The sequence below is a fragment of the Melospiza melodia genome, chromosome 1 (genome assembly GCF_035770615.1).
Source record: "Melospiza melodia melodia isolate bMelMel2 chromosome 1, bMelMel2.pri, whole genome shotgun sequence".
Lineage (NCBI taxonomy): Eukaryota > Metazoa > Chordata > Aves > Passeriformes > Passerellidae > Melospiza > Melospiza melodia.
Window position 1 is genome coordinate 148,070,133 of NC_086194.1, and position 12,430 is coordinate 148,082,562.

Genomic DNA, 12,430 nt, shown 5'->3' on the forward strand with positions numbered 1-12,430 from the left:
AGGGAGAGAGGGAAGAATCCTTCCTCACCTCCCCAGCTTCGAGGCACACCTCCCTCAGCTCCCCTAAACTTGTCTTTAATGTCCTCACACATCGCAGGAGTTCCAGTTTCTTGTTTAAAAAAAGTGGCCACCCATCCCCCAGATCAGAGACTGTCATGGGGAAATGAAAGCTTCAAAGTGAAAGAAATATTTTGGGAAATGTCTTTTAAATGTTTTTAAATAAATACATAAATAATAATTATAATTACTAACATATATAAAGCTTATATTAAAAATAGTATCTTCTATGCATTTCAGAAATCAAATGTCAAAAACAAGATATAAAAGCTAATCTGTGACAGAAAGAATTTTAAATTATAAGACATATTCTCAGAGTGAGAATAATCTACATAAACTGTGATGGTATCTCATATGTTATGTAGTTTTTCCGAAATGCATCAGTAGTGTTCAGAGTGCTATCCTTCCCTTCCAGCACAGAAAGGACAGTATTTTGTCTATGCAAAATTCAATTATTTTCTAAATATGTTAAAAGAGCTCAAAACCTATATTTAATGAGTCACAAGTTGTGAAGCATTTTGCAAACACTTTAAAATGCATTAGTAAAAAGAAAAGGGGCAAACGTTTCTTAATTAATTTTAAGTTATTTAAGATGGGACATGATTATTACAGAAGAACAGAATCCTTTACGTTGGAAAAGTCCTCTGAGATCACCAAGTCAAATCTAGTCCTTTCCCTGGTTACCACCTTGTCAACCAGACCATGGCACTAAGTGCCATATCCAGTCACTCCTTGAACACCTCCAGGGATGGTGAAATCCCCTCATCCCTGGGCAGCCTATTCAAACGCTTAACAATCCCTTCCATGAAGAAATTCCTCCAATGCCCACCCTGAACCTCCCATGGCACACCTTGAGGACATTTCCTCTTCTCCTGACATTGGTCACCTGGGAGAAGAGACCAATCCCCTTCTTGCTACAACCAACAAAACAATATAAATAAGAAACCATATAAACCCTAATGAGGCTATGCATATAATCTACCATGTAGGGAATATCAGGACACACAACCAAAACTATAAATAAGTAACTTATAAATAAGAAACAGCCAAACCTATAAATAAGGCCTTGCTGCAGGTCTGGGGCTGCTAGGGAAGGTAAGGACAGCAAGAAATGGTGCCTCCTGAGCTCTTTGCTCTGGAGCCTCAACGGCTGGAGCTGCTTGTGTTCTGAGCTTCATTGAGTCTGAGGAGCCACCAGGGGATTAGACTGATGAACTTGTTCTCCAGACTTGATAAATGAGGCTCAGGACATTTATAAGCTTCACTCAGCATTGAATTTCTCAGGCCAAGCTCTAAATTTCTTTGTGCATAGTTTGCTAGTGCAAAGTAGATTTGCTGCCTCTGGAAAAGGACTCATTTTGCTACTGGCCGTGGGATATTTCAACATCATTAGAAAAGGAGCTACAGTCAAATGGTGAGGAAAGTTCAGCAAAATTGAGGTATTTAAAATAAAACAGATTTTTAAGACCTAGTAACAGTCAATACCTCCTTCTGACTAGAATATGCTATTTTTATACACTCATGATCACTTACATTGGGTGGGTATATATATAGTTACTATATTTTTAACATGTTTATTTTAAAATATCAATTTTTAATATATTTATGTATACATACATACTGTACTAACAGTATTTACTTACTAGAAATATTGAGAGGTTTTTTTCTATTCAAAATGTTCAAACCCACCCTTTCATACAACAGAGTTAATTTGGCTGCAATGAAACCACCAGAAGTAACTTTAATTTCCATCCTTCTTGAAAATTTACAGGCTACTTCTCTCAAACATATTCAAATAGAAAGGGAGCTAACAGATCTTTGGAATTTTGATCATTCCATCACGTATGAAAGTGATCAGCAACAGCCACTGTCTCAACTGAATCCACAGGTCCAGTCCTTTAAGTAATTTATTTATTTAATGAAGATAGCCAAAAATTTAAAATATTGTTATTGTAACCATGATATGGTACCTTGTAACTATGATATGGTACCTATGGTTCTGCAATTTTTATTAGCAAACAAATTTTGACACCACCAAAATGTGACATTTCACACCAGGATTTTTTCTACAGTACACTTTTTTTTTCCAAATAACTGCCTACTATGGCATCCACAAGTCTTATGGAAAGCATTTGTTGATGTTTTCATAATCTTATGCATTTGTATGTCCAGACAGCACATCTTGACAACATACTGAGTGCAACAAAGTGCTACCACAGTTCCACAGGCAACAGCTTCTCAGTGCTTTTTTCCACTACCAGTGTACCCTAAGGCTAACTATCCTTAGGCAGGCACAGCTTTATGTGTAGTAGGCAAAAAAAAAAAAAAACGAAACCATGAGCTTCCAGGACATTTTATTTTTAAATGGTCAAAGAGAGAGCACAAGCCTTCCAGTCTTTCAGTTCCATGCCCATTGTAACTACTGAATTCTTGTCTTACCAATGCAAACATCTTCATAGACACAAACACCTTCATGGCCTTATGTGCCACTAAAATGATGGAGCTAGAATTTCCCATGCTTGTTCTATGAATGTGAAACTATGTGTCAACATTTTAGAAACTGGATTTTATTTCAGAATTAAAAAAAAGATAGTGTTAACATCTAGTGAGAAGAAAATTACTTCCAAAACTGCTGAATATTTAAATCTGGCATTTTATATCTTCCTAGTCTATAATATGCATGTTTCACAAATAAGAACAAGTATTATTATAGAAAGCATGAATTTAAAAATTTTCCTCAGAGGACAACATTTAATACTGAATTGCTCATCTTAAACACATGTATAGAACTCGTGCCAGTCAGGTATTGTAGTCCAGTGAGCAATATGAATGACTTTAAATGGAGATAAATAAATTCTTTTTCTTACATGAAGTTTTAAAATAAGACTACATCCCATTCTGAAAGTTGTGTTCTAAATTTATCAAAATCAACAATAGCAAAATAAGAATCTGAGTCTTAAAGCCTGTGGTACAGAGAAGATTAGACAAGGTAGAAGACCTTTTAAGATTTGACACAGACTCTTAGAAGCACAAAAATATGTTACGACTGAAGTTTATTTCCGTGATTCTCTAATTAAGCAGCTTTCCTTCTCTCTCTTTTCCCCACATCCTAAAATGCAAGAGCCTGGCACCTGGAGATAGCACCTCCCTCCACTGCTGTCTGGGAGGCTCTGGACCAAATTTTCTTGCCTTTTTTTCTGTCCCAGGCTCCCGACTTTGCCTCATCTCTTCTGCAGAACCATCCCCTTGCTCTGCTCTCAGCAGGTGCCTGGCTATGTGTCCCAGGGTAGATTCCCATTCTCAGAAGGACCCTCTACTGAAATGAAGCTTGCCAAAATAGGACAGATAGTTTATTGAGTTTTCTCCCAGGAAACAGAGTTAGTTTAATGGGAATGATTGGAAAAGTCTATTACTTAATTACAATAGTATTAGGGTAAATTCTGCTTAATGGAGATGCTCACGTCAAGCACCAAGTAACTGAATTATTGTTAAAACCTTTCAAAATGACCAGTGATAGTTTTAAATAAATGTTAAAGCTCTGCTGTTTGGATAAACAGGTGTCAAAATGAACCATGGATAAGTGTAGTCTCAAAAAAGGCCTAAAGTTAAGGAAACAACATGAAAAAAAAAGAACAATTTTGTGTAAAAATCCCTTGTTGATATTTTGGAAATAACCAAATAATAAATGAAGAAAAAAATAAAGATGAATGAATCCTGTCTTACTTGTATGTTCTTTACATATTTAATAACTTAAAATGAAGGCTATGGTAAGGTGTGCAGTGCTAACACCAGTGTAGAAATAGCATTTTGACAGACAAGAAGGATTAAGGTTCTCGTATACTGTACCATGTTGCTTCATCTCCTGTCTGAGACCTGGAAACTACTTCTGCAAGTTGGAAAAAAATGTTTTTGAATTTTTCCAAAACAGGGTGTTTATTCAGATCCTTGCCACATCTTGCTGTCATATTATTAGCATTGCTTAAATATGTGTAAATATAAATAAAAGAGCAGAAATACGTTTTTAAAAAAAAGAAAAGCACCTAAAGTACAATTGCACATGAAATTTTGAAAAAAAAATGGCTCTTTTGTCATTGCATTCTCCTAAACTACATGTCTATATAAATGGGAGAACACTTGGTAAAAGATGAACTAATGTGAGGTGTAATGTTCTGAAAGATCATTAGGGATGGCCATGCGGACATCTTGGCATATCTCAATATTTTTTTTAAATATTTCAGTCTTGAAGGCCTCAAGTTGTGCCAGAGGAGGTTTACACTAGATATGAGAAAAATCTTCACTTTGGCAAGCATTGGAACAGGCTGCCCAGAGAATTTGTGGAATCCCCATCCCCAAGGTGTTCAAAAGACATTTGAATGAATTACATGGGGACATGATTCAGTGGTGAACACAGTGCTGCTGGATTAACAGCTGGACTTGCTGATCTTAGAGGTGTTTTCCAACCTTAATGATTCTATGGTTCTAAGCAGCCAATCCCAACACACGCACACAGCACATCAGCACATAGCTGTTGGGTGGCATCACGTGCTGTCCTAAGTGCTGCAACAATAACATCTGCTCATGTTTGGGATGGAAGGAAGTGATCTTAAACTAGATCACAACATGAAAGAGACTGACAGTAACAGTAGAAAGAATTAGACAGAAACGTTTTTGTAGTCACTTGAAATATTTAAAGGAATAAAAGTAATATAACAAAGATGAGAATCAAGGTTCTTTACTCAGTACACTATTTTTGGTAACTAAATATAAAAATTTCTCTGCGCTATTAAGAGACAAATTCTCCATTTGCAATTAAATATCTAAAGATAAAATCTACCTTATCCCTCTCCATGTTTGAATATGAGAAAAAGAAACTATGGACTGGCTACAGTCTGGCTATGGACAAACTACTATCCCTCTGTAGCCATGCAGCACCTCCAAGAAAAGTCCTGAAAAAAAACTCGTGCTGCAACTCTGAAGATTAAAAGTCACTGTTTACTACAGACATGAGGTTTCTGACCTGAAGTGACCAGCCCCAGATTAGTGAGGGAATAACTTTACTGCATTTTGAACCTTGGCTCCTCAGCCCTCACACACCACCCAGTCAAACAGCTCCATGAGCATATCTTTCAGAGATGTCTCTTTGGTGTTGAACCTCCCAGATCCCATTTAAGGGTCCCTGCTGTGTCCTACTGCTTGCCTGGCCCAACCCTACAAATTCTTCTCCTGTGGATTCTCTTCACAGCCGCATTGAATCCTCTTTTCCTTATCAGGCTCATACAGGCCTGCCCCGCATGCTCTTCCCTGCAACAAGGAGATGAGAATGGCGAGCTGAATACAGCTGATCATTGTTTTGCTTTGCAAAACTCTGCCATGGGCACAGATTAACACCAAAAACTAGATGGCAGCAGCCAAGGGAAAAGGCCTCTTGGAATGCCTCCACACGACTGCCGGAGCGACCACTGCTCGACATCCATCGTGGGCTATGTGGTTCAGGGCTGCTTTTGTTTCCATAGGCCTCATTCCCATCAAGCTGTCCCCTCAAACAGGGAAAATATTTACAGCTGAAAGAAGCAAGTGAACAGCTTTTTTTTAACTAGGTTGCTAGTGGCTTGAATTTAGATCTGCCTACACCCAGCAGCTCCTCTTTCAGTGGGCTGTATGTCCAGTCTAGTAAGGTCTTCTGCTCTTTTCACCTGCATGCTCATATTAGACTTGGCATTTGTGCAAACCCACTTTCCTGTTAGACAGGAATCGGAATCACGAACTAGGAGTCTGATGCATAAAAATATATTTCTATCAATTTGTAGGTATCCGTGATCTACTGAACTTTCTGTGATGCAGCAAGACACAGATTTGGAGCCTTCATGGTCAAATTGTGTTGTCTTCCATTCTACAGCTGAGTTCTCACCAGCTGTAGATCACCAGTAGTATTGCTCAAACCCTTCATGAGTCTGTTTGTCTAAACAGGGTGATTATATTAAATCTCAAGCAAATATGGAAACATGCAGACACATGCTTCCTAGAAACATGTTCATTTTCTAGGCTTGAAAAGATATTCCTATGCATTTAATTTTCTAGGGACTACCCAATTATTATTGAACAGTGGATGGAAAGTGAAAGTAGTGGAAGGAAATGGAAGGGAGTAAACTCAATGCTCAGTTGTGCTGACAGATACAAATTATGCATGCAGCTGAGAGAAGAGCAATTTTGGTAGTTTGGCAAAATTACATGAACAGATATTTGAAAGTATCTAAATAGGTCTATCACTTTAAATTTAATACAAGTATCTATGTAGGTATCTACAAATATTTAAGAATTATAAAAGAAGTTCTTAAGGTCAAACTGAAATAAAACTTAAATGCCTAGGCAAGTTTAAAGATCTAAGACTCACTTGCTAAAAACCATGTCTTAGGATTTTCTGTTGGCCGCATGCAGATTGTTTCATCAACAGTAACCGTAATAATAGCATTCCTTATTTCATAATGGAATTTTAAGTAATTCATGATTACTGGCCAAACTCTTAGATGAGAAAAATTAAGAACTTTATTAGTCATTGATCCCTTTCAAGTCTACCTTTAGTTTGAGTATTCTTCAGTCCTGATGTGGATCTTGCTCTACCATATTTCCCAACAGTGCTGCAAAACTGTTGATACACCTGCTATTCCTATTGCAATTGTGAACAGCATTAAACTAATTTTTGTTCAAGGTACCCAGTCTTCCACTACTCTGAGATGTGTACTGCTAGCATATTTCAAGACAGAAACTTGAAAGATCTAAAATGTAATTGACATCTGGCACGGTGACTCAATTAAATACCGTGCTGAATTAATTAACTTGCTCCATCTCATGAGCCAACAGCAGCAAGACCGTATTCAGCAATGCAGCACTGCTGGAAACAAGAAGATATTGTATGTACAGGCTGCATTCAGTGCAGAGTGCAAGGGGAATAAGTAAGCTCTCATTGTTACAGCCTGAATTAATCCTGTGAGGCACTGTCATATTGCAATTACCAAACAGTACAGTCAGGTAAAACACTTTTAGTGAGACACAAACTGATTTCCCAATAAAGGTAGCAGCTGCAAAAGTTATGATATTTACTCACATGGGGATCCCTGAATTTTTCTTTACTTTTCTCTCCATACAAAAAAATCCACATAAAAACTCTTCTCCAAAAATTTGGTGTTTATAGCAGTATAATGTTTGAGATTGTAATTCAAAAATGAAATAAACTAGATTTCAGCTCTTCATGTGAAAGTTTGATTGAATTCTAGGGATTTGAGGCTCTACCCAAATGAGTTTCCCAAAACAGATATTAATAACCTAAGTAAAGAATCTCAATTCCCCTGATGAACAACAGAGAACATGTACAATAGTGAGATAAATAATCAAATGGGTCAAAAAAGCCATAAAAAAACCCAGAATAATTTCAAGACAAAAAAAAAAAAAAAAAAGATAAAAGAAAACCATGTAGAAGCTGATGTTTCTGATGTAGGAGTTTTGTTGCTTTAACAGCAAATTAAAGTTTCGCCAAAACATTTGCATTTCTTCACACAGCATTTTAGAGTAACAAATGTAGGATTACAGCAAACATCTCATATTTGGGAAAAAGAAAAATACTTAGAATCAGAGAATAGCTCAGATTGGAAGAGATCTCTGGAGGTCATCCAGTCCAAAGTCCAGCTCAAAGCAGGGCAAACTTCAAAGTCAGATGTAACTTCGAAGTTAAATCAGACTGCTCAAGATGATGCCCAGTTCAGTTTTGACTTTTTCAAGGAATGGAGTTGCTCAGGGGACACAACAATATTTGTGAGAACTAAAATTCTGTTTAAAGAAACTTTTTCAGATTTCCGAATGTGTCTATATTTGTAGGCAAAACAAAAGTAAAATCTTTCAAGTATTAGTAAAAATAGACTTAATGATTTTTAATTTGACAATAAAATGTATCTTTCCCGTTTAGTGAGAAAAAAGTCCTGAAGATTTTCATTGAATGTCTCTGTGAACTATACTGAGAAAGCTGTTCTAGCCTATTACAATACAAAATTTAAAGTCAGTTCTGCACATTGCTCCGTTACCAGTTCATTAAAACCCAACTTTCTTAACTAAATGCTTTTGATATAGAAAAAATGGTATTTGCCCAAGTTTAAAAAGCAATAACATATCTTAAAACATTCCTGTGCTATTAAGGAAGAAGCAAGGTTCTGCAAGGGTTGTGGTTCTACAACTCCATCCAAAAAAAAAAAGAGATACAATATGATTGTATGATTGGCTGCGTGCTGACATGTTGTAAATTCATTCTAAGAATATCTGATAAAGATGAATTTTGTAGAGAAGGGACAATCAATACAACCTCCTATACTTAAACATTATCAGCATGTTGTCTACACCTGATGAAGTGGTACAAGTGGACAAAACCAAACTAGCATTTCTCTACAGTATGGATTCTGGAGACACTTTGAGCTACAACATGACTAAGGTTTCTGTTATATGAAAGGTCACTAGTTACGCTGGGATTCAGGAAATTATTTGAATTACAGGTGGTTGTCACATATGAGCTTCTATGAAAAACATTTTGAGAATGATGACAGGCCAATAATGAAATAGATGAAGAAATAAAAATTAAATTGATGGAAAAAACGAGACAAGTTCAAATTTTCCAGTTTTTCCTTTCTAACAAATAAGGTGCTTTGACTCTGCAGTACTTCTGAAAATCTATTCTTTATTCAGGTGCCTGAATGGGAAGGCTGATCTGGATTGGGAATACTGAACTTTTGGAAACTCAGACAAAGTTTCCATGCCACTTTCTGTAACATTTCTTAGTACCATTTGATGAATAAAGTACGCTAACGAGTACAAAATAGTAAGATTTTAAATGTCTACTATGCATTATATCTATACCATACTATACTATGTACTCAGAATAATGCTTCACTCAAATTTTAATATGCATATTTACCGAAAGTAAAATGCATCCTATCCAATAATCCTTAGAAAGAGAATTCCATTATATAGGCATAGGTTCTCTAGGGAGGAGTTGAAGAAAATAAATTTCTCCTTTTGTCTCCCCTGTCCATACAACCCCTCCCTCACACTGTCCCAGATGATACATCAGCAACTCAGGGCTCCTCACTCTCTTCAGGTCCTGCAAGGGCAGGATGATACCCAGTGCTGGGGAACACTGGGAATCTCAGTTTCTCCATCTGCAGCACAGAGGTGTGTACCCAAAATGCCTGTAATCCCTTCCTGTGAAAATGTCCCACATGTCTTTATGCTAAATACATTCAGTTCAAGGTCTGTAATAGCAAACAGTGATCCAGCTGCAGATAATGGTTCTTCAGAAGTATCCCACAGGGCAATGCATGTTCCAAGACTGTTTAAACCTTCCTAGAGATATTAGTTGTTTCCTTCCTGATATTTTCAGAAAACTAATCTGAACTATACACAAATAATATTGAAGCTCAGACTTAAAACCAACACAAACAAAGATGAAATGAAGACCTAGAAATGACATGATTTTCAGTGCACTGAAGTGAGATCATTACTTTAAAGTAAAATGGTCTACATACTTTATGCAATCAGAATAAAAAATGAGGCTAATTGAGAATATATTATATGACAGGTGTCTTTTGATGCTTTTCAAAAAAATGTGAATTTGATGGAAGATTTTGCTATGTTCAATTACATTAAGGCAAATTTAATTAATTTTATCTTAAAATAATGTAGTTATTTATTTTTGATACATTTCTTTAATGTAAATTAAGTATTCAGCAATTAATACTATGAAAAATTTAAAAATCCATGAAAAAAACCAGATATTACTACTGAAACACAACACCTTGGTTCAGCAAACAAGGAAGTGACATTTCCCTTCAGTAAAAGAACAAGTTAAACCCTATTAACCTGTGCTCCAAATAACTTTATGTGGATGGTTGCCATAGATGAAGGAATTGGAGAAGAGCCAAATACCACTGTCCGCTAAAGCTAACAATGCCTGTTTCCAAACGCTCCGTCTGAGGAGCAATCCAGGCTGCTCCCTGAAGAATGGCACACAGCATAACAAAGAGAAGTGTCTCACAGCATCTACATACCAAGGTGTTATTATTCAGATCCATCTTCCCAGTGAAAGGCCCCCATGTTGTTCCGACCGGAAGCTGCTGCCGGCTCTGAATCTTGCGCTCCCCGTCTTTCTGGACCACCTCCAACTCTCCTGCAAACAAAGAAAACAAGCAGTGTTGAGAGTACTTTCACTCATGCCTTGACAACAACCACCTCTCCCTTTGTGTTGGTTTTACAAGCACAATGTTCTGAGGACCAATATAATGAGAATTAATTATGCTTGTCTGAAAAACAACTGATCTTGTCATCCTGCAAAAGAAAAACAAACCTTTTTCCCTTATAATTATATTCAAATTTCGTTCAGAAAGTCCCATTCCTTTCTTGCATCTTTTCACACACATTAGAGTTTGAAAGCATTTTTATTCAGAATAGCATTCCATAAGAGTTCTTAAGAAGTGCTGAGGAAGGGGGAAATGACAGCTGAAAAGAGAGGGTCCAATAGCAGCCACACCTGGTGCATTAACCTCCTTGATGCATTTTGCTGCACAAGATCACATTTTGAAGCATGCAGCAACTAACAATTTGAGAAAAACAGCATATAGCCATAAAAAATTCACTACACCTCCAAGATACTACTAAAAGCATTTACTGCAATTACAAAAAGGATTTTAAACTTTTGGGATTTTACAGACAGTATGATTTCAGAATTAAACAAAAAATAAGTTTAATTTTTAGCTTAATATTATCAGACAAAATAAGTAAAAGCAATGGGAAAGCTGTATGATGGTGTTTTCTTAGTGCATAATGATTTTTAGTGCATGATATTCTTTTATTTTAAATAAATTTTGTATTTGAAATCAAAGACTTCAAAACTAACCACTTAAAAGCGAATTTTTTGCTCACATTAACTTTTCTGGATTTTTCATTAAAGTGAAAGAATAACACAATTCATCATTCTCATGAAGGGAAAAATAAATTCAGTCACCACCTTTCCCACTCCATATTTTTTCATTTTATTTCAAGATTAAAATATTAGTCTGTACAGCTCTTCTTTGAAACCAGTTTCTTCACTAAGACTACTTTTTATGGACAAACATTTCATTTAAAAATACAGCAACAGTTATATTCATACACACAATTTCTAATACTATTTTCTAAATAAACTCTGGTTTCAGACATTCCTAGGGATACAATGGAACAAGGACAGGCTGATCTGTAATTTTCCAGTTAGATGTTTGACTGATTTTTTCCATGCTCTTGCACTTCCAAGCTTTCCCTTTCCTGAAGGTAGGGAAAAAATCTGTTGTTCTCAGAGCTCACCTCCACTTCACTGCAGCCGTGATTTTTTCATGATTTGTTTTCCATGACTGGTAAAGCCCCTTGCTCCCTTTCCATACCAAACAGATGCAAAAGTGATTCCTGTCTTTTGCATCAGCACATCTCAACAACTCCACCCCAAATAAGGATGGTGCTTTTCCACAAACAGAGCAAAGTCCAACTATGCAAGGAGTCAATTCATCCCAGATTTAGCACTGGTGGTTGTTGTGAAATGAACCTTGGGCTGAAGGAAGTGAGTAACTCCTCCTGGCTCACAGGCAGCCTCCACAACTTCCCCCAGCTAAACATTCCCCTGGATGCCAGGATTTACACTGCAGTCAGGCTACAAAGCTTTTACTTGTCCACGGGGGTTAATCTTGACCATCTTCCAAAGAGAAGAGCTGGCTCCAGCTTCCATTTTCAAGCACAGAAATCTAAATTTCACCTCTGAGTGTTGCAGATTACAAAACTACTCTACGTAAAATCGTGCATCAGATCCTTCCTGCAAACTGGAACAAATCTAGGAAATAGAGCTGTATTGGTTTACAAAAGCTTCTCTGTATGTGGGTGAGTCCTCATCATGACAGTGCTATGACATTTTAAGAGACAGTATGTGAGCAGGAAAGATTATGGATTAATTATATCTAATTTACACATGTGACATATATGCGTCCAAAAAGAAAAAAAAATCCCAAACAACCATAAAAGCATTTTTTCCTTCTCACAGTCACATTGTTACAAATTGCATTAGCTTTAAAAATCTCTTTATATGTTAATTATGGAAGAGAGAAATTGCAAAGTAACATGTTTATCACTTAGCCATACTGCAGCATTTTCTCTCTACAGAGAGATGAAAACTGCAGCACACTAAAAAACAGCCATGTCTATGGACATGTCACATTTAACTGATACCAGAGGAATCATGAGAATCTTTGAAAACCCTTTTAAAAAATAATTCAGCCTCCCTTTCTGCCACTGACATTTTTCATTTGAAAAGGGTTCA

At 36.6% G+C, this 12,430-nt stretch overlaps 1 protein-coding gene across 1 annotated transcript in view; it reads right to left on the minus strand.

Annotated features, from left to right (window-relative positions):
* Window positions 1-12,430, minus strand: part of ZFPM2 (zinc finger protein, FOG family member 2) — a 308,755-nt gene that overhangs the window by 151,087 nt on the left and 145,238 nt on the right. The window contains exon 4 of the mRNA XM_063171049.1: window positions 10,143-10,261. Within this exon, the coding sequence (XP_063027119.1) occupies window positions 10,143-10,261 (119 nt within the window). The remainder of the gene's footprint in view (window positions 1-10,142; window positions 10,262-12,430) is intronic.